Source organism: Triturus cristatus, chromosome 4_2, assembly GCF_964204655.1.
Source record: "Triturus cristatus chromosome 4_2, aTriCri1.1, whole genome shotgun sequence".
In the NCBI taxonomy this organism is placed as follows: domain Eukaryota; kingdom Metazoa; phylum Chordata; class Amphibia; order Caudata; family Salamandridae; genus Triturus; species Triturus cristatus.
In genome coordinates, this window is record NC_140586.1 from 785,465,031 (window position 1) to 785,488,345 (window position 23,315).

Here is a 23,315-nt window from a genome sequence, read left to right on the forward strand (position 1 = left end):
TTACAGGCCTGGGGAAATCATCTTCTCTCTGGCGACTTCTGTTTGATATCCAGTCCCTATCCGAAATACCCCCATGGCATAATCGATCTGGTGGAACTACTTACATAACTGCTTGAGGAAAAACAAAATTGCTTCAGAAACACTACAGGTATTTAATGTCTTAGTAATAAACCATGCAAAGGGGGCAGGCTTGTCTAAGATAGCAAGAAGCAGACTCCTGCACTTTTTCTCTCTCGCGCATAATGATTTGCATTTGATTAACTTGTCTGAGCTGGCGGTCTTTTTTTTGGATACCACACTTTCCATGTGATATAAAGGTTCATCGTGGGGCATAGCAAATGGTGGGGCCTTGCGCAATTCCACCAACCCAAATACTGGTAATGATGATATTCAGTTAACTTTTTATTGCTCTAAAAGAGGGCAGGAAATCTGTTAACCTGGTCCTTATAAATGTATATCTGCATCCTAATGCTAAGCTTAAAGCTGTGGTTAGCAAACTCATGCTTTAATCCTAATCAAATATGCCTCTGGGTATCCCAGTGCATGCACTCTACTAACAGGTGACTAACTTTAAATCTTGCATATGATTTGTCAAAGGATAAATTAGTTGGTCAGATTTGATCAGCTTTGGCGGTTTCCCTAGGTGCCCCACCTGTGCAATATATTGAAAAGATGGGTTGCCAGCTCAGTAGGATGCTTACTATCTACTTTCTTTAACTGGCAGGGTGGCACCCCAATGAATACACATTTTTCAAGACCTCAAAATGCAGTGGTGGCTAACGAACCGGGATTGGGTCAATGGCAGGTCCCTCTCCCTTCCCCAGCCAGAGTTCACAGTGGTGATGGATGCATCACTTCTGGGGTGGGGCGGCCATATGGGAAAGGTGGAGATCAGAGGCCTCTCGTATCCAGCGGAGTCCGGGCTCAACAACCTTCTGGAGCTTCGGGTGATCTGTCTTGCACTGAAGGCATGCATTCCTTCCTTACATCCTTCTGTCAAAGGGAGAGTAGTGCCGCTGTTCACGGGCAACACATCCGCCATGTGGTACTGCAACAAACAGGGTGGGGTCGTGGACCCTATGTCAGGAGGCACTTTGTCTCTTGAAGTGGTTGGACATCAGGGCATATACGTGGTGGTTCAACATGTGGCGGGTTCTCTGAACGCCAGAGTTGACAAACTCTGGTGCTGGTACATGATGGATCACAAATGGCATCTTCACTCTGAGGTGGTGCAAGGTCTCCTTCAGCAGTGAAAAAAGCCTTGGTTAGATTTATTTGCCACCGAAGAGAGCGTGCAATGTCAGGAATTTCCAAGGCGGCACTCGCTAGGCAACGCTTTTCGTTGCGTTCTTCTATATGCCTGTACCACTTCTGCCCAGAGTGCTGAAGATCAAGTGCGACTGGGCCCAATCCATTCCTGTGGCCCCGGACTGGGCATATAGAGTCCGGTATCCTGAGCTTCTGCACATGGCCATCGATCCTCCGATCAGACTCCTTCTTTGTGAGGATCTTCTGACGCAGCAATAGGGGACGGTTCTCCAGCTGAACCTGTCCAGCCTCCTCCACCTTGCGTGGAGATTGAGTGGTGACAGTTGACAGCTTTTGACCTTCCTCCCAAAGTCTGTAACCTTATCTTTGCAGCCAGGTGTCCCCCAGCCAAAACGGTATACGCCTCTAGATGGAATTTTTTTTTTTTTTTTTTTGAGCCCCCCCATTCTGCCCTGCTTTCAGAGGTTCTTTTCTTCATTCTTTCTTTATCTCAGCAGAGCTCTGCTCTGGGCACTCTCAAATGCTTTCTTTTGGCCATTTTGACTTTTCTTCGGCTTCCTGAGCAGCCCCGATTGGTTGACATCCCCTTTGCTCGCAGGGTGCGAACTTAATGAGATTTCTTCCAAACCTCCTTTCCTGGCTGTTCCACCAGACAAAGTTGTCCTTCTCACTGGGCCTTCTTTCCTTCCCAAAGTGGTTACCCCTTTCCACATAGGACAGACCATCACTTTGCCAACCTTCTTCTCACCCCTACATCCTTCTAAAGAGGAGAGGCTCCTCTGTCTGGATCCAAAACGTGTGCTTTCCTTGTATCTGGATCGCACAAAGCCATTCCGGGTGGATGGCCAGCTCTTTGTTGGCTGTGTGGGTGCCAAGAAAGGTCGGGCCGTGCAAAAGCAGACCATCTCTCAATGGGTCGTTCTTTGCATCAAAATCGGTTATTCCTTGGCAAAGAAGAGTCCTCCAGTGGGACGGTACGCCCATTCCATCAGGGCAACGGCAGCAGCTACTGCTTTGGGGCGTGGAGTCCCTCTTTATGATGTCTGCCAGGCAGCCACGTGGGCTTCACTGCACAGGTTCACCAAACATAACTGTCTGGACAGCCAAGTCCGGAGGGACTGATTCTTTAGCGGCTTGGTTCTCCAGGACTTTCTGGTGTGAACTTAGTTTGCAGACTCCCCTCCGGGGTTGATATTGCTGGGGCATCTAGTCTAAGGTGAGGAATCAATAACTAATCGGCTCTTTCAGATGAACAAGTTACTTGCGTTTGACGATGTATCTGAAAGACCAATATTAGTTATGGTCTCCTCACCGCCCCACCCATCCTCTCCGTTCTGCGAACTGACTTCTAGAGTAATGGACTTCCTTTCAGGACCCTAGTGTTTGTGCATCAGTGGTCAGTGTCTTGCATGGCTGTGCGCATCTGGCGTGGAATGTCATGTAAAAACTGACATCAGCGTGCAGGGGAGGCGTCTAAGCCGATACCACATGGTAGATCCGGCGATCACGATGCCAACGACTAATGTGGAGTTGACTGATGCCACCTTCAGGTGCGCAAGGGTACTGCTGAAGGAAAATTTCTCTGGATTCAGTCTGACGGCTGGGGTAATTCTAAGGTAAGCAGTCCATAACTAATGTCTCTTACAGATGTATTGTTTCTGAAGGTAAGTAACTTGTTTGATAAGCACCGTAAGCTGACTGTCTTGCAGCACTCTCGTCCCCAATTTGCCAAAAAGAGTATTGTTTAGGAGTTGAGTTTAAGCGATCAAGATGCTCAAGGAAAGTCTTTATCATCCAGTCAAACCAAAGTACCTTCGGTCATGTTTGCTGTCAAGCGACTTTATAACCAATTTAGAAGCCTTTACTTTAGCTCCTCTAAGTCTTTCGTGCAGAGTATCTACCTTCCTTGGAATATTTCCAGGTTTGAGCAGCACGTTGCATATTTGGTCACTTTCCAAACTTTTTAAGTACATATTTCAGGTCACCCGCTTTTCTAGACATTGACACATCAGGCTACAATTCAACCAGATACAGCCATCCTTAATCAACCCTATGGTACGGTTTAGAGTTACTTGCCACAGGCTAAGATACTCGAGGGCTTCTCCTTTGAATGCGGCAATTTAGTCTGCCATCTCCTCTGACCGTGCCAGGTTTTCTCCCTGGGAAAACTTCGTTAAATCCGTGATGATCACTTGGAAGGCGCCAGAGGGTGCCTGCAATCAGTGGCACAGTTGAAGAAGCAAGTCAAAGTTTTTTTTCCCTCACAGTAGATCCGGGTGTTTTCAAATGTAACCAGTTTAATCATTTTAAAAGGCAAGCCTGAGTTACAGATAATGTAAGCAGCTATCTGGTATACAGGATGTCCGGATCGAATATGCGCTTTTGTCTGCAGCTGGTTAGCCCCACTGCTCGAATTTGGGCAAGTATAATTCTAATATCCATTTCTGCCTGTGTTGGTACAAAATGGAATCTTTAACATTGTCCGTATATGTCCCCAGCTTTTACGGGATAGAATTAAAAGGTTGACTAGGCTTTCTGAAAGGCAACTGTATCCAGTGAATGAGGTGTACAGTATACTCAAGTGGGGAAAACATGCAAACGTTGTATGCTGTAGTTTAGTTCCGGGACTAGGCACCTACGCTGTTACCTGCAAAGTATGAAGGCCCTGGTCATGGTTTAGATCCGTTTAAAGGGGATTGACTGGCATCTCACATGACAAAGGAGAATAACTATAACCAATGCCTACTTATATCGAAGCGTTTTTGGGGTTTTTCCCTTCCCCCCCCCCCCCCCTCATGTTCAAAACAGTTAAAGGTTCAGACAAATGATTGCATATATTTTGAGGGTGATCTTTGGTTTTATATTTATTGAAGCACCACCCCAAACTTTGGGAGTTTGAGCTTGTATTCTATGGTGTTTTAATTATTGTATGGTCAGGGAGGGCTTTCTCCCACCCCCAGTTTGTTTTTTATAAGGAAACCGCCCACTACATGTTTTTGTAAGTCTAAAATGTACTCTGTGGTCATCTATATTTAATTGTTTTTTTTCCCTTTTAATTTTTAGGGAAAATCCGCTTACTTATCTTGCATGCCCTCATTCTAGGCATACGTTCTGCATGTTTAATGTATTGCTGGTTACAGGTCTAGCAAATGCTGTGTCCAAATGTAGTATTTTGGCACCGTCCTTTGCATGCACCTTGCTTCACTGGCACATTCCAACGTTTGTTGGAGATGATCAATTCTTACATGTCACAGTATCTGAGGATTGTTAATTTTGTGTTAGGTTAATGCATGCCAAAACAGCTCCATCAAAATGTGGAAGAAAAAATAAACTATAGTGATTTGATTTTTAAGACTGGTTAATTGAATATCGGCACTCAATTATTGCAGGTAATTTGCTGTGTCATGCAGTGGTTTACTACACCCATACCTTGGTTCTTCTGTAGCTGGGCTTGTTTCTCTGCTACCTTTCGCCATACCTCATTGATTTAATCTGATTCGATTCTACCTACTTTCATTCGTTCATGCCACCAATGTCTTCAAAGATTGTGAATGCAGAAGGGACATCATGAGTCATTGTGTACTGGGTGATTAATTGGTGCTCCAGAGTTGGCTGTCGAACTTTGTGTTGTCTTGGGCCTTTGCAAAGAATATGATTCAGATGTTAATGATATTGTGCAAACTTACTTTTCTTGGATTTTAATGGTTCCAGCTTCTTAGGTTGTGATGTCCGTCTTCTTGAAATACAGCCTGTACTTGCTTCTTGGAAGCAAACTAGATGTGTGCACATTTAAGTTGTCTCTCCTGTTGCATCTTTCATGATGTAGCCTACGTTACATGGTGGATGAGTTGGGAGTCTGTAATATTTGGGGTGTACTTTCATTCCTAGGAATATTGTTTCTTCATTGTCTCTTCCTAGATGTGAGCTTCATTTACCACTCCATTGCTGGTGAACATTAGCATATTAATTAGCTTTTTTTTTTTTTTTGTGCTCCTTCCCTAATACCTTCGAGTTCCATTGTTGCAGGAGGTTTTAACTTCTGCTCGATGGCCTTGATGTATCTTTTCAGTGTGTATGCATATATTTGGTACATGGTGGTAATCTGACCACATCCTCGACCCATCTCAATCCGGATACCACAGCACCAAGACCGCCCTCCTAGCTGCCACAGATGGCATCAGCGCACTCCGTGATCAAGGCCACACTGCAGCCCTTATCTTACTAGACCTCTCGGCAGCCTTCGACCCATCTCCCACCGCACCCTAGCTGCCAGACTCCATGATGCCGACATTCATGGAACTGCCTTGGACTGGATACACTCCTTCCTCTGTAGCCGAACTCCAAGAATAAGACTCCTGCCCTTCGTCTCCGAATGCACAGATCGGATGCGCATTACCCCAAAGGTTCCTCCCTCAGCCCCCCCGCATTTAAATATCTCCATGGCCCACCTCGCAACCATCATCAAAACATGGACTCCGCATAGTATCCTATGCCGATGAGATCCAGCTCCTCCTCTCCTTCACCAAGGAACCAAACATCACAGAGCACAATTTCCAGGAAGGAATGTAGGACAGCGCATCCTGGAGGAGCAGCAGCTGCCTGATGCTCAACTCGGCGAAAACGGAAGTCCTCATGCTGAGATCTACACCAACCGTGTGGGACGACACCTGGTGTCCCAACCCCCTTTCCTCGGAAACACGCCCACAACCTCCACATCATACTCTACTCCTCACTCACCATGACCCGACAGATCATCACCGTATCCTCCACATGCTTCAACACCCTCCACATACTTCGCAAGACCTTGAAATGGATTACCCCTCTCAATCCAGGAAGACTGTCACTCTTGCACTCATCACAAGCAGACTGGACTACAGGAACACCCTCTACGCCAGAATCAACATCTCTCCTTCACAAACTCCAGACCACCACAGCCAGACTCATCCTCCGCTTTCCCGACAACCACATCACCCAGCCCTTTCGAGCGAGACCTCCACTGGCTCCCCGTCGAAGACTGACGTTCAAGTTGCTCACACACGCCTACAAAGCCCTTCACCACACCAGACCCCAATACCTCAACGAAAGAATGCCCCAAGAGATGCCTCCACCCTGCTGACCTAGCCCTGGCTGAAACACCGGGCATCTGCATAGCCAGAATGGAACCAAGCACTACTATGCAAACCTTCAGAAAAGACCTCGACCTGGCTTGACTTCGAAGCAGCCCGAAACAAACCTTTTCCCCCCCCCCCCCCCCCCCTGCAACCCTCACAGGTGAGTAGTGCTCTTTACAAACCCCTGATTGACAATAAATCAATGTCCTATTGCGTGAGTCACAGATGCTAATTTCTCCATCTTTTCTCTCCCCCCCCCCCCCCCCCGCCTGACCTCAATTACCGCTGGCTGAAGTAACTATATTCTGACCTTTATTTAATCACTTGTTACGGCTTATTTTTTTATATATATATATATATATATATATATATATATATATATATATATATTTTTCTTCTTCCTCGATCCGTGTCTACCATGCGTTTTTAGGAGGTTACAATTCTGCGACAAAGGGACATTCTTAATATCTAGAATCTTGGGGGATCACGTTGTCCATGGATTCCAGTAATTCATGCTGAATTTAGGTGATTGATTGTCTTGTCCATGTCACTTTAGATCCTAAAATCCGATTGGCCGCACTCTGCTAGTCCTACCAGCGTGTTACCCCAAAGAATTGTGGTCCATGAAGTAGCGTCGGCGGGTACGCCTATGCCAAAAGTTTAAAATGAAAATGAGTGTCGCGTTAGACATCCCTGGACTCGTGTTTCGAGGTAGTTGCCTCTCGGCAGCAGGGAGTAGGTATGTGTGTAGGGTTGCAGCGTAGGCTGCCAAAAAATATTCTCAGGTAAAGTACCACTCAAGGCGCGCAGGTGCGTAGCCATGGGCTCGTCAGCCCCACCGGCTCAAGGGAGCCTGAATAAAAACAAAAATCCGATTGGCCGCACTCTGCTAGTCCTACCAGCGTGTTACCCCAAGGAGGGGCTAGCGGTGTGCGCTCCATTGCAGTTGTTTATAAAAATGGTTCCCTCGAGCTTTGAGCTGACGAGCTCCTGGACGACGCACCTGCGTGCCTGTGCGGGCACTGAGGCCTTTGACAGTTACTTGGCGGCCCTCTCTTCCACCCCTCACTATTTTCTCTTCTGAGGAGGGAAGTTATCCCGAAACCCGAGCCATGTCTTGGGCGATATTTTAAAACCCGGGACATGTATCGGGTCTAGAGATCAAACAAGTACTTACTTGCACCCACTGGGGTGAACCACTCGGGAACTTCATGTACCAGCTTCCCTTGGGGCGACCCGGAGGAGGGGCTAGCGGTGTGCGCTCCATTGCGGTTGTTCACTTTAGATCCTATTGGGTTATTGCATGGTGTAGCACCAGCCACATGCACTTTCTATGTGCCCCGTCTATAATTTGTATGATTACTAGATGGTCTGGTTATGGTTATGGTTATGGTAACCAGAACCTGGCGAAAGCTCCATTGGGTAAATTGATTTTTAAAACTAAAGTGTTACAATTTCTTTCTTGTAGTTTATAATAAAAAAAAAATCGTAGATATGAATACTGGCTCACTCACTAATTTCTTTCGACAGAACCCATGCAACTTTCTGCGCCTGTGTGAGAGGTGTTGGAGCACTTATCTCTGAGTTGTCAATCTGTTAACCAGAGGAGGGTAGCATTCCATCATGCCTTCAGCAGTGCTGCCTTTTGGCCCTATGGCAGTCTAGCTTTTGGGGCCTTTCCTAATGGGATTTCTGTAGAAGTATAGGAATCTTGTGTTTTCGAGGCGCAGTGTTCACATCTATGGTATTCACTGTTAACTGGTCACTCAGGTTGCCGTCTCATACAATCTGCTGGTTTCCAGTCCTGAACTTTTTACCCCAAAAATCTTTGTAAAATGAAAGCAAACTAAGATGACAGAACCCAGAATGTATTGGGTTCTCACGAGCCAAGGACAGAACCATGGAATCATCTGCCGTGGCGTGATTGCCTACTGAAGAGTGTTCAGCACCACATGATGTATAGTGTTATGTTTAGCATACATAATGTAGAAATAGATAATTTGTTTCTCGGGCTATGAAACCCTGCCGAAGGACAGACTAACCCTACCCCCTAAAAAGAAAAAAAATTATCAACCCCCACCAAAGTTGCCTCTATCACGGACTTTGAGGATAAATCTTCTGATGTAACTCCCTGAAACAACCAAATGTTACCCTCATACCTAAACATCACTACCCATACTTCTTGCCACTTTCCAGGCTCCTTCACTTTCGACAACTGAGCCTATCAATACTGTTAAAAATCGTAATTCAAAATAGTTTGATCAACGCTGACTACTAACTAAATCCACTGCATGGGAGGTGATGCCTCTTCCGATCATGAAGTGTATTGTCACAAGATATTATGCCCTCTTATCTTCACCACCCCCCCCCCCCTTAACATTTTATTAAACTTAATTCCCGCCAACCACAGCTTTGCAGTTAAGATGAGTAAGATGAGATATTCTCTATTACAGACCAAGGTAGCTACTACATTCCTTTCTGAAAAAGGCAGCTTGAAGGTCGGGGGGGGGGGGGGTTGGTCAGGCAAATGGGCAGCCAATTCATAGCGCCCACCGTTATATTTTACGGAGTTCCACAAACACTGCCCACCCCACCACCTAGTCGTTTTGGACTGGGTACTTTTTTGCTAGTTGAGTTGACTGTGTTGTGCTGCAGTCCCTTTCAAATGTGCACGCAAAGTAGAAATTGCATTCTTTTGTCTTTAGTGGTGCCTCTATCAACTGCTCAATTGCTCATCAGGAGTTATTGGTCATCGGATCAAATGTGGGGCTTAAGATCTGGTGTTGCAAACTTTACCACCATGTAACAACTAGTGTATTGCAGGGGCGCTGGATTTCAGAATTTTGTATTTCAGTCTGCAAATTGGTGAACAGTGCTCCTCCATTAACTTGGGGAAAACCAGAAACCTCTAAATTCAGGATGTAGATCTGAAAGAAGAATATCTCCACATTTGGAGATCTTTCATGTCATTGACCTAGGGCGAAAAGTCAGTCTGGTGTTAAACTGTAAGACCTCCTAATGGATGGATGTATTGGCCACAAATAAATGTCAATAAAGCTAAAGGCAGAGGTCCTGGTTACCTGTTGCATGATGCTAATTGGTGTGCGGTTTACTTCTTATTCAGAGATGGTGACCAGTCAGCCCGTTCCTATACCAGATGCTGGTAAACGAAGAAAGAAAAAGACTAGAGCTGCAGAAGACCGCTCTGGAACTTTTTCAGGTTTGTGACAGTCGCTGTGCACCTATTGGGCCATTTTCACCTTTCCTGACCTGGTTTGAAGCTTCAGTCTTTAACTCGTATGGGTCTACTAACAAACTGATAATTTAAGTACAGCTTTGAAAGTTGACCAATTGGCTTTTTTATTTTTTATTCCATTCTGATTCTTTAAATGCATAGATTCAGCTGTTTACGAGGCGGCTTCCGAAGTAGTGTATGGTATACTTTGGTCCGATTAAGCAAGTTCCTTGCCATGACTTTTTTTTTTATTTTATTTTTTTCCCCTCGCCCAACTCCTTTATAATTAATGTGTTTGCGCCACTGACCCCATACATTTTTCCTCTGGTCAGAACTTTGAACCATTTATTTAGGCCCTATGCCAGTGTTGCCGCTCACATTCAACAGGCTTTGTGAGCAGAATTGCACACCTGACTCACTCCTTTGAGCTTTGTTCTCCGTTCTGGCACCATTTACTTTGACTATGTTGCAGCTCTGACTGCAACATAGATTTTGTATGCACTTGTAACTTTTTTCCTTTTCATTCTCCAGGTATTTTAGTTTGGCATTATTGTTAACGTTTGTGGCGGGGTTAGTCCATTTAGGAGACTTTTGCACTACAACTGAAAGGTATCCATATCCCTTGTCTGTTATCTATCTGTACTGATTAGAAGTGTCACTAAGCACTGCTTTTGGTAGGCTGGAGATCAATAATCCACAGCCCGTCATATGGGGAGGACAGTAATGCTAAGCAATAACCCACCATGGAGCTGCATGCTTGTTGCTTTCTTTGATTTGTATTGAGCAAAACGGTGCATGTTCTTGCTATTGGGCAGACCTTTGTTTCCTTTTACTGGCAGTGAAGCCGAATGTTGAATTGTTGAGACTGGTTAGACGTTTTGGATCGAATAACAAAAATCTGCTCCTTGCAGGAGGATGCTGCTTGGCACACAGTTGAGGTAGATAGTATGACCCTACCCTTTTAGGACTTTAAAGATTATCTTTGCGACAGAGGTACCGTTGACTGGGAGACTAAGCCAAACCTAGAGGGAGGGCGGCTAACCAACCCTCCTCTGCAGGCTGTAAGCAAAGGGCATTGCAGAACAGGATGCGAGTGCCATGGGAAAGGCCAGTGAGTGACAATTGGAAAGAAGGGCGTGGTCCCAAGCAGCGCCTAAAAGGACTAGGCAAAGCTTTGTCGCTTGTGAAAATTAGGTGGGGAAAGGGGGGCGTTTATGCCCGCTAAAAGGCTGCATAGCACATAACGCATACAATTTGGCATAATCTTTATCTAATGTTCAGTTTGGAATTCATTAAGTTTCTCCTGCATTTTATTTGAAACCTGTCTAATATAACTGTACTACCTGATCCTGCAGCCCGAGACTGGATTTGATCTCGGAAGAATTTTTTCTGCCATTGTGCTCGCATGACATGCATTGGGAAACTAGGAAACCTAATTCTTTTTGACAGCCTACTTAGAAAGGCCCACTAACGGATAGAAACCAATACTAGTTTAATGTCTGGATGGAAGAGCCACTCTAAGACCCCTTTTGTGACTTGAGGATCAATGGCCACGTTATCTAAAAATGACTCTAGCATTGTTCTAATAGAGGCTCCTTTTTTAGTGTACCTCATATGAAACCTATTCTAAGGCATCCAACTAGTGTGCCTTTGGTTGCTGCTGCAGTTGGTGTATGTTGGCAGGCAAAGTTAACTGGACTGTTTCAGACTCCCATTTTGATCAAACCTCTTCTGCCACTGACTGACTGCTTTGCAGAAAGCAAAGGGCTCAGAAGCTTTGACCTCAGTGGTCCCGGGCTCTCTGCTAAGGTCATGGCCTTCAGGTTCAGTTTCAAGTTACCCGCATTTGAAGAAGATAACTTAAAATAAAGTGTTTGAATGTCACTTTTTTTTTTTAATAAATAGGTCTAAGACGTTAAATAAGTCCCAAGACTGGATGGTGCCCTCTGAGGTTCCAGGACTGCTTTAATTTGGATCTTGTAACACCTGAACTTTGCAGAGGCCAGAATGATTAGCACTAGGCAGAGAATTGTCTCCAATCTTGCATTTTTGACTGTCTGGCTTTCTAGAATGCCAGCGTATTTTTTTTAGATCTTTACGGAAAGTACATTCTTAATCCCTTAAGTTATTTTGAGTTGAGGGAGATCAAAATCGGATTAAGAGATGGTTTTATCTTCTGAGCAACTAAAAGCTAGTTTTGTAAATGAGATTTGGCTAAGAAGCTGGACACTCTATTATGGTTTCTCCGCCCCCCTCCCTCCCCCCCCCCCCCCCCCCCCACACACCTTTCAATAATACACTTGCTAGAAGTGTCTGAGCTCTCTGGGGAAATGCCCAGTTCATAGTTTGGCCTGTGAAATCTAGCCATGTGGCTCACAATCTGTCGTTCCCAACCGTACACTCCTTTGTTTTTAACCCTATTGTAAAAATTCTTCTTCTGCTCGATTTTTCCAGTGCTGTGTAGGTTGGGTTAGAAACTCTCCAGCAAACTTGTGCCTTTTTAGCCCCAAAAAAACCTTCGGCCATCAGAGCTTTGTTGTGTCTCAAGATCTGTTTTCCCTCTTCAGATAGAAAATTTCATAGAGAGTTAAGGCACGTTCCCAGGTACGGCGCTATAAAGAGCCTGAGATTGCAAGTTCCTCTTGACTAGCAGCATTTTCCCCCCTAATGGGGACTGAGGAGCTAATGGAAGTCTGCTACGGCAACATCCACACAATTGTCTATGGCAGTAACCCACAGTCCTTTATTCGTCAACCGCTCCACTATTCAAGCTGCATGTCTACTTGAAATTGAATACTTGGTAACAACCAACGGTGATTGAGGGTAAAGGCTTTCGTTCACAGGTGAGTTTTTTTTTTTTTTCATTTTTTTTTTTTTTCATCTGTAGCTTAGCGAGCGTTCATTCAAACTCAACAGCCTTCAAAGTCTCTGGAGGGATTACATTGTTCAAATGCTATGTAGGACCTCAGATTACTGGGGAAGGTCTATGAAAGTCTGAGGCTATCGGCTGTTCATAGTTTGCATAGGAGCGTAGTCTGTTGTCAAATAGATTGAATTAGCTATTTTATTTTTTGGGGATGAGTGTTTTGCTGTATAAAACGATGATCAGAGCTAGCCTATCAATAGGATAGTTGCACCTTTAATAAAAAAAAAAGTAAAAAGCTTATTTCAGACCTTCTCAGAAGTGCATGAGCTAGTGCAGTTTGTCTCCCTGCAAAGTGGGTTTCTGTCTTTTCAAAACGGAACTGCTTTGAATGGAGGCCAGATCTGAATCCTAATTAATATGTGTTAATGGTGCCTTAGAGTGGTTCCTGTCGGTAGGAGTAACAACTGGAAAAATATAACTTGCCTTTGGTAATGTTTGTGAAGGGTCATTCAGCTTCCTCCTTCTATACTGAGGGTGGTTATTATTGTAAAGCAGTGTTGGATGAATCTTTTGTGTTTATTTAGCTATACCTTTGTGCAGAAAAATTGACAATTGTGATCATCTGCCCCTTTGTCACTACTTTATGTATCTGCTGTGTTGCTTCCTGCAAATTTACGCAGATCTGTGACGGAAAACACAGCACCACCTGGTACCACTGGATTGGTATTGCTTCAAATAATTGTCCAGAAATAGCCTGATTCCTGGATTGTGTTAGAAATCAGTGACAATTTGGCACTATATAATTGTTTCTGAACCTACATAATTTAAGATTGGACTAACATTTTGGAAAACGCCCTTTCACATTATTCTTTTGGGTAATACATTAACTGTTTATCTCTGGTCAGTTAGTGGCCATATGGCATAGGTCCGGTGATGGAAATCCGACCTTCGTAACCCAGTAACCTGCACCAAAAGACTTTCTGGAGCAGGTGTCCACAAGCAAAGTGAAACCGAATGCTTTCTTGCAGTTGGGCAATCTGAACATATCTATGCTTTTGGTGCAACATGTTCTTATTGGTTAGTCTAGCCTTATTCTCTCTCTGAAAGTGGTGTGCTTCTTGGGCATCTGTATGCATTCACTGTGGACGTGGCCACTGAAGTTGTGCTGGTTCTCCCAGAGAAACCCTGTCATCCTGACTAACCTTGGTGAAAGTTGTCCAAAGATACAGCAAAGGATGTCCTACATGTTGGCCCTGACACAACAGATTGGGTAGGGTGCTCTTGGGCAGTGCTCAGATGCACATTGGGATGTTCTAGCATCTTTAATGAACATGCCCTTGGTCTTATCCCAGAGAAGTCTATAACTGGCAGACTCAACATTGCTGCCCTTAAACTTTTCTGCTGATTGGCAAGAGCAACTCTAGGGCGTGTGCCACGTCTGTCAATTTCACCAAGAGTACAAGAAGTTGTGAGGCTTTTTGCGGGGCCTTTGGGCTGTCATATCAACAGCCCTGAAATTGAGAATGCGCAGCCTTTTCATGCCTCTCACAATTACAGGTGGCGTGGTGGTTGCCCCTTCTGCGATTACAACCAAAATCTGCAATCCTCTGCGAGCTTTCCCTTCTGCAATGTCTCACAAGCTACTCTGATTTCCCCTTCCAAGACCATGCCCATCTGGTAGGTAGTTTGTTCATCCCCACCCCACCCGCCTCTTACAGAAGGACACATTCAAAATAATCACTGATTCTTTCTGCTCTGTATCCAGAAGACTGGATAGTGTCCTTGGCTTTACAGGATATGTATTTTCATGCACCCATCATGTAGACCCACAGACACTACTTTCAGCTCTTGGTGGGAATCCGAAAAATTCTAATTTGTTCTTACCTCTGCACCTTGGATGTTTATGAAGGTGAACGAGATGGTCAGGGATGCATGTTTTGCTGCATGACAATGAGTAGCCCATGAGTATGGGCTCGCCAGTTAGTCATGGACCGCCTACAGATGATCGAAAACCCCAGAGATGACTAAAGAGTGACTATCTGTAAACTCTTTTGTCCCAGGTACAGAGGATTCCCTTTATTGCGGCTATCCAGGAAATTGTTAAGGGTTTTTCCAGCCCTGTACTCCAGGACATTCAGGTTTAATCCTCTGTCTTGGTTAGGATGGCTCTCTGGCTTCTGAACCGCTTAGCTTTGTCTACTCTCCTCGTTGCTGGCACAAAGACCTTACAGCGTAACTTCCATTTCCAATGTGCGCAGAACCAGGGAGGAGACTGCGTAGGACCTTCAGTGGTGGTAGGTGTAAAGCAACTGGTCTTGCATCAGGCTGCTGTTCCTACCCCACCCACCCACTCACAGTAGTGGTAGATGTCTTTATTTTGGGTTGTAGGCCATCTGAGATGTGAAGATGATGGATTTGTCTCCAGCAGAGCATCCGCTCCACATAAACCTCCTGACATCTCTCCGATGCTGAGTCGTCCTACCAACTCTCCACGAGAGGCTGGTGCTGGTCTTCGCAGACAACCTAATGACAATGTATTACTGCAAGAAGTCGGGCGTTTTGGGTACTCTAGATTTTGTGCCTGGAGGCAGTGTTCCTTTTGGAGAAGGGTGAAACCAGGGGGGCTTCTTCAGCCAGCCTCCTGGCAGGGTTGTAGAATGCCTGAGCAGATGTCGGCTGTCAGACCACAGATTACTTCATCCCAAAGCTGCTCAGGCCATTTCCAACCCATGGGACATCTGGATCTTTTTGCCACCTTTCTAACCCTCTGGGTGCCTCTCCCGTCTCAGCAGTACGCCATGGTCCTGCACCCAAATCATTGCAATCTGCAGCTCCATGCATTGAGATTGAATGGCAATCAGTGATTTTAGATTTGCCTTTTGACATGGAGGATGGGGTCCTTGCAATTATTTGGGATGTTGGGAAAAGTTTGAGACTTGATTTAGGGACTGCGTTCTGGATCCCTTGTAGGCCATTGTCAGATTTTCTATTGTTGGTTTTCTCTGCTTCAGCAAAGCTTTGCAGTGGGCACAATTGAAGGTTAGAAAGGCTGAAAAGACAGGCCTGCATTTTCCTGTCCAAGGTTCCTATTAAAAAAATCACCAGTTATGATTAAATTTCTGAAGGGTTTGTTGGGCATTTCCTCCTAAACCCTTGTCTTAGAGGGACTTGAGGAGTTCCTCACATTTCTTGTGCACACCGTTCAATCCTATGCACACTTGTTCTCTAGGGCTCCTTATAAAGAAAGTATTCCTTATCGCTTCTCTGTGCGTTGACGGTGCAGCCCCATTACACCATTTAATTCCTGGCAAATTAGCACTGAGGACCCGATTGTCTTTTTGATTATTGTATTTCTTTTTGTTACCATCCTCACCCTTGGCTTTAGCCCACCCTTCAAAAGGATTCCTGGTGATTTCTGGAAGCTTGTCGCAGAAATACAAGGAAAATGCCCAATTCTAGTCCGTTTAAGGATTGCAGGGGGGAGTTTGTGAGAATGCGAGGCACACCAAATTGGACTCCCCTAGGTTTTTCTGGGTGGCTGCTGAGCCCTGGCACAAAAACCGAAGTGCCCCATGTCCAAATCCGGTCCTTTTCTGGACCGGAAATATCAGTCTCCATACTGTTTTGGCCCTTTCCTGTCGCAAGCACTAGGTGTAACCACGCAAGTGAGGTAGCACTTTAGAAAAGAAGAAAAAATTTGGGGGGTGCGTAAGAGGGGTTCCAGTATGGTAGGAAAGTTGTCTACCCACAGATTCCAGACGTTTTTCACACAGAATTTGGAGTATTTAATTAAAGTTTGAGGTTTGCGAGGGTTTCTGGCTAAGAACTGGTCAGACATGCAAGTCACCCCCACCCTGGGATGCCCTGGGTTTTCCTAGATGCCAGCTGAGCTAGGGCCCAAAATCCACAGCCAACTACGTTGCAAAAAACTTTTCAGTGGAGTCATAGGATGTCTGTTATGTCTTGGGGCCTTTCATATTGAGGACACTAGGCCTATTCACACAAGCGAGGTGACATTTTTATTTGAAGACTTAGGTGAACACACAAGTAGAATATTTGTTGTTACCAATTGCATTTCCCTGCCAAATGTAAGCCGATGTGTAAGAGGTTTTTAAGTAATGCCCTCAATCGCATGCTAGTATGCGTACCCACAAAATCAGATGTACAAATCACTGCTCCTGAACTACGTATCTGGTGCCCATTTCAGAAATACATAGGTTTCCTGGATACCCACTTTTCACTCTTCATATTTTACCATCTGAATTACTCTATACCTAGTACATCATGAATAAGCATTGCAAGGTGCAGCTCAGTTGTTGGCTCTGGATCCCTTGGGTTCTTGGAAAACCTACAAACCCTATACATCCGCAACCAAAAGGGTCTAGTGAACATAGTGGTATATTGCATTTGTATATCCGCAATCATGACGGGAAGTTACAAATACACGGTCGCATTTGGATTTTTTTTTTCTTTTTTTCCTACTCCTTTTCAATATATTTATTTCATTGGTTAATGTCTTTGAGTTGTAAACATAAGGCCTTGCTGCATTCAAAAGTTTCTTTAGCTTTCCGGTATCACCCATAGATTTCACATGTTTCCACCAAAGTTGGAAGTAGGTTGAAAGCTCAAGAATTGGGAACAAGCATTGGCATAGCCAATAGGTCTCGCCTTTGGGACCTTATAAGTGTTTAGCCATGCAACAGTTGCATAACTAAATACTTATAAGGTCCCAAAAGTGAGACCTATTGGCTATGCCAAGCGGCTGCGAAAGTGATCGCGGTAAAGCGTGGCGCGCCTGCCTGCGCACATGCACTGTAGCTCTAGGCTGGCCTGGTAGCACTTTTTGGAGCCCTCTCAATAAGTCTCGCCAGACCAGCGCATGCGCTGGGTCAGGCGAGACCTAAAAATTGACTATTCCTTGCAAAATACAGGAGCTCACACGTCTAGTAGGCCCCTGAGTTCAGGAGCTAGAAAATTAAAGCTCTTTTCGCCTTCATTTTCCCACAGTCTAGTTTTGTCATAGCAAGCTTCTTTGTGTAATAGCGTTCTATTTTGCTAGGTTCTATCTTCGAGATAAGCTAGACCTATTTCTTTACAGAAATTACCTTTTTAATCTCAAAATGCATGCTGCAAACTTTTTCAGAAGCGAAGCAGTCTCTCACTTGACATGTTTATAAATATATTTCTATTTTGTGATTGCACTTTATTTGATTGGATTGCTGTCCAGATAACGAATGTCTTTATAGTCTGAGCTTTCAGCTAGACGAGAAAGGACCTGCATTTAACTTCAGAAGCTATTTCCCGGACTATTGTGTCTGTAACCTTGTTTGTAATGAAAGTCTGATGCATGCCTTGACTGTAATTACTGCATTGTCCACAGCTCTCTGTATATAACTTTTAAGTGATGCTTTTCTTTCGGCAGGCCTGTACAAGCTGACAAACGAGCTTCTCGGCGAAGGCGCATATGCAAAAGTACAAGGTTGTGTCAGTTTGAAGACTGGCCAAGATTATGCTGTCAAGGTAACGTAGGCAATATTCGCATCACATTCTTGAGAAGGAGCGGTGCCTGGTATTCAGTGGTCTTGACCCAAAAGTGTGACCTTTTTTCCTATATATAATTTCAGACTTCTGACCGGAGCGCACAGTTTTTTTTTTCTTTTCCCTCTTCGAATACTGTATTTGATGCGAAGGACATTACGGAGGTTTTGGGAGCTGTTTTGTTTAGTTCTTTTGCGAGATGTGCATATTGAATTTTAGTGAACATGAGCTATTCTAACTGAATTCTCCATTGCATTAGAATATAAAGTCTATAACTAAATTTTTTTAGCGGAGTGCTTTCGGGACTGAAAGGGCCTCGCATGATAAACTTGTACACCTGCCCTGAGTGCCCCTACTGCAACGATGTCTTGATCCCTGGTGCTAATTTTTGTTGTCGTGGGTGAAAACTGATGTAGTCCGATCTCTCCGATTGCTGTCTTATGGTCCCAGGGAGTGTCTGGGTGCCCACAGTGCTACTCGCATAGTGGTAAAAAGGTACTGTTTTTGCCAGGAGTTAAACTGCAAGAGTGTGCTGGTGGCAGCATACAGTGTAGTAATCAGTAGGAGCGAGGAGGCCTTTTTACGTAGGCCATTGAGGTGATGCCTACAGGTTTACTCGTGTTTAGTTCTGCTTTGTTTACCGCTTGCTTGGCTTGCATCAAGTTGGTATGTAGTGTTGTATGCATGTACTGGTTATATATGTGCCTGAGAATGGTCCCTATATTCTTGGTCTTCTGGTGGCTTCCATCTGGCCTACAGGCAAGTCACCCTTGCGCCTCCCTAATCGGCACAGCTGCAGGTTCCAAATAAAGGTAGCCCCCCCTTCAGGCATAAGGAAGGCGGGGGGGGGGGGGGGAACTTTCATACACCATGCACACAGGCAACAACGGTTTGTTGGCACACCATTGTAGATGACCACAGTTAACTTCACGGCATCCCCGACTGCCATATAGGGATCCTGGACTTGAACCTGCAAACTGGCAATTACCCTGATCTGTGCAACAGCACTCTGCACACCTCTCTACAATGAACCACTCGCCAGGATCCTCAAAACCACCATGCTCTTCTCTATGCCGTGGCAGCTATGCATTGGTTCTGAGGCCATGGTTCCGGATGCAATGCAGTGCTTACAAGTACCATGCACCGGTCAACAGCGGTGACGCATTAATTCTGCTCTCATGGCAGAAGTTTCAGTAATTTCACTAGAGCTAACTCCTAGGTCCGTTTCCAAGGATCCAGAACTGGGATGGGGCCTCTTGGCAGGACCGACTCGCAACCCTTGTTGGTACCTCTCCGGTTAGTAGTGATGGTGAACTAGTAGGCTGACATCTATACTAGGGGCCGCTCCGATAAGGACACTGCACTTGAGATGGGAAATCTGGCTTTGTTAGTGAGGTTACATTGAACGGGACCCTCATGACTGCAACAATTTGGCTATGCACACTGCACTTTATAATGTGCTCTATTTGGCAAATTAGTTGAATGCTGCTGGGTAATTAGTTACTCATTCAAATTTTTAATGGGTGTGGGATAATGCACTGCAGACCATTTAATGAGTTACTAACAAGAAGTGAGTATTTATACTGTTATCATTAGATTAATGTGTGTTGATTGAATTAAGTTATGTAATGCTGATTTTGACATTTGTGACTGTTAATTGGGATTGTATAATATTTCTATAAGAGTTTAATTCTTGGAAATAAATAAAGGATTTGAATTGATACTCTTACTCTGAGCTGAAGGGTTGCAACTGGAGGGTCTTAGTCTTTTGTGTCCCTGAGACTTTGGTTACAGCAGGTAAGCACTTGGAGTCACACTGGGTTCAAATGATGTAGGCCCAGTCCTTCTCAGCCAGGCAGGCTAGGGCAGCTCTGCAAGGCAAGAGCACAACAAGGCCGAGTCCAGCAGAGGGACAGTCCTTTCAGCAGCACAGTATTTTCTTCCTGGCAGAGTAGTCCGAGGCCCAGAAGTGTACTCATCCAATACTTCTACCCAGTGGTGCCTTTTGAAGTGGGGGAGACTTCAAAGAAAGCTTTGAACTGCACATAGTTTACCACTTCCTACCCCATATGGGGGGTGAGGGGGGGAGAAATTGATCCCTTGTGTAGGCACAAACGCAGCCCTTTCAGATGTGTAGGCTCCTCTCCCGGCTCAGGATGTCCCATCTGCAAGCAGATGACCACTCAGGCACACCTTTCCTTCCTCTGTGTGTGGCTGTCTAGAGGGAATGCAGGATGTCAGTCACCCACCCCAGACATGTATTCGAGAGACAGCAGAAGTCACCGTATGGCTAAAGTAAGGAAATTACAACTTTCTGAGGGTGGCATTTGTTACACTGGAATTTAAAATCCAACTTCACCATAAGTCGTGATTTTTAAATTGTGAGTTCCGTGACACTAAACTTGGTATCTCTTCACAATTGGAGTTTACCTTAAAAGATGTAAAAAGGTAATCCCAATGTTATTCAATGGGAGAGAGGCCTGGCAGTAGTAATAAACGAAATTGGGAGTTTTTCACTACCAAGGCATTTAAAAATGTCCTGTGCATTGTACCCTGCCCTGTGGGTTATACAGGGCCTACCTTGTAGGGTGTCCTCTATGTATAAAAAGGGATGGTTTAGGCCTGGGACCTGGCTAAAGAGCTACTTGTGTGGGTGGCCCAAACTGTGCTGAAGGCCCACTAGTCGTATTTAATTTACAGGAAGGGCACCAGCTCTTCAGGGGGGGAGAAAGCACAAGCTCTGAGCACCTTACCAGTGCTAGAGTCCCAAGTCTGCAAACTCAAACCGCGGTTTCACAGCCTTCCCTCCCAGCTGGGCATGTACCTTACTAGCAGCCTCAGCGGATTTTTAGGATGCAGGCAGAGTAGTCATTTCTGACTATCTTCTAGCGCCTTTTATGCATCCTGAACTCCACCGCCTGGACCACTACAGGAATTGAGCAGGGTGCCACGCGGAGCACATGGTTAGCGGAACTATTTGGCCCTCTTGATTGGCCATGCCAACCCCACTCACCCCAAAAAAATTGATGGACAGAATGCAGAACCATGTCATACATTCACCCTAGTACAGAGCATCGTTTTTTTTCTCAATGTTTGATTTAACCCAGATCTATTTACTGGGGGTGAATGTTTTGGTTTGTTCTGCATTCTGTCCATCAATTGTGTGTCTTTTTGCTTTCTCGCCCTAAGTGTGCCGGATATGCCCAGACCTGGGTCCTGTGCTCACTGACACTGGAATAAAGCTATCCTGGCTTAAGAGGGGTGAAACCCCGAAGCCGGTCCTAGGATGCCTGTTTCCGGTCCAGGGAGGACGTGGCTTGGCAGTTCGGGCTGGACTGTTCCCATGAGGCACAGGGTCAAGACTGATTTGCATATGGCCAGGTCTAAACTGGGGTGGCTTGGTGAGCAAAAGAGTGATGGATATAACCCTGATCTCTTGACTGGAGGTGAATGTTTTGATTTGTTCTGCATTCAGTCCATCAATTGTGTATTTCGGTTTCTTACCCCACCCACCCAATGTTGGTGGCAATTGGCAAGGTGTTATCCTTGGTAATAGCAGAGTGCATGTATGGGCTCACATGCTTTATATGAACATGCGCACTGACATGAGGTGCCTGCTTGGTTAACTGTTTATTTGCCTTCACTGCAGCACCCTGTCTAAATATCCTCCCTGATAGCTAATTGATTTGTACATTTTTTTTTTACTATTGGGGCTTTATATTTTCTCTTTAATGTGTTTAAAATATTATTCTTCAAATGTAGCAGTGTGGTGACTGATTTGAGCATCAGATCGATATGGATAGTGTATCCCTAATTTCGTAGTATCCGTATGACATGAGACTAAACTCCATGTTCAGCAATGAAAATAGTTATGAATTGCTCTAATTATTCATTAATGGCAAGCCCTCATTTAGGAGGGGCTCCCACCAAAATGTGTCCTTGCCTCTGCTAGATTCGGTGGAAATTAATATTTTTTCCTCCAGTTGACCCTTTGGCCTCCTCCTGTCGTCTACTTTCATCTTCTCTACCCACTCCATGTGGTGGCAGTAGACGTCTGTTCCCCCTTGTGTGCTGCACCCTACCTGGCCAGTGTACCCCACCCTTCTGCACATGGTTTGGGGGCTCGGACCCCACATTGCAGAATGGGTTCGGGCTGCCGCAAGGAAGGGTTATGCAGTCCGCCTCCTCATCCTTCACTCTTACACTCTGCCTCGCACCCATGAGCGCCGCAGCGACCTTCAGCCCCGCGCCCAGGCGGCCATTGCATCATGGCATATGCTACAAATGACGTGCCAAATGTAAGGTCGATAATTAAATTTAAAAGCCATGCTTCCTGCCTCTGCCAACATAGATGCGATAAAGTGGCCTGGGACGATTAACCTTCCCGCTGCACCAGAGCAGGTGCTTGCTTCAAGGTCTGTCTCAGTCCCCCTGGCCAGCAGATAAAAGCTACTAATAACTGGTGTTTTTTTTTGTTTTTATGTGTGTGGTGTGATTTAAACTTTTTCAACTGTTTAAAGTAGTGCCACGTTTCTGTTGTCTCTAACTCGTAGGCAACAAACCTACCATGGATGCTTTCTCTGCATCTAAATCCCCGTGCCTTTTGCTTTCACTGATCTGTAAGTTTCACACCTACTGGTGCAGCTGCGTTCTGGGAATGCCTTTTGAAGCCCGTGGTGTTTTGCTTTGTTGGCAATTGATTAGTTGCAGCAGTTTGTTACATGCCCCCCTTAACTGAAACTTTCCCCATCTAGCCTTGGGAATACTTAAGTATTTTATTTTCTATACAGATTATTGAAAAGAATAACGGGCACAGCCGGGGTAGAGTTTTTCGTGAAGTAGAAACGCTGTACCAGTGCCAAGGCAACAAGTAAGTATTGTAAATTAGATTTTTTTTTTTTTTATTCTTTTTTTTTTTCTTTCCCATGGACCAGTGATCCCTGATCGAACACTGGTTGGTGCAGTGGCTTTGTTAGGCACCTTCACCCGCCCCTGATCTCGCTCTCGCTCTAGGTGGGCAGAGGCATTCACTGACCGCCATTTCACGAGTATAGCAATACAATTCATGATTTCTGAAATGTGGTATTTATTTAAAATGAGCATTTGAGATTTGACCATATGCCCCCTGCCCAATCCGCCGTCCTCAAACTAGTGACGGCTCATGATTCCTGTCTTGAGGATACCTCGTTCCCAGTATAACCATCGGCTTACCACATCAGGGCATTCTGGTTCTTGTAGTCCCGGTTTAAACCGGGCTTGGTAAGTTATCTTTGCTGACCTTTTGGTTACAGGCTGA

At 45.1% G+C, this 23,315-nt stretch overlaps 1 protein-coding gene across 6 annotated transcripts in view; it reads left to right on the forward strand.

The window, feature by feature from the left end:
* MKNK1 (MAPK interacting serine/threonine kinase 1) overlaps nucleotides 1-23,315 on the forward strand; it is a 183,061-nt gene that overhangs the window by 44,757 nt on the left and 114,989 nt on the right. For 4 of the 6 annotated variants that reach the window (XM_085602715.1, XM_085602717.1, XM_085602716.1 and 1 more), the window contains 3 exons: nucleotides 9,505-9,600; nucleotides 17,904-18,001; nucleotides 22,810-22,889. In XM_085602715.1, the coding sequence (XP_085458841.1) occupies nucleotides 9,505-9,600; nucleotides 17,904-18,001; nucleotides 22,810-22,889 (274 nt within the window). The remainder of the gene's footprint in view (nucleotides 1-9,504; nucleotides 9,601-17,903; nucleotides 18,002-22,809; nucleotides 22,890-23,315) is intronic. The other 2 variants (XM_085602720.1, XM_085602721.1) reach the window with 1 other exon arrangement.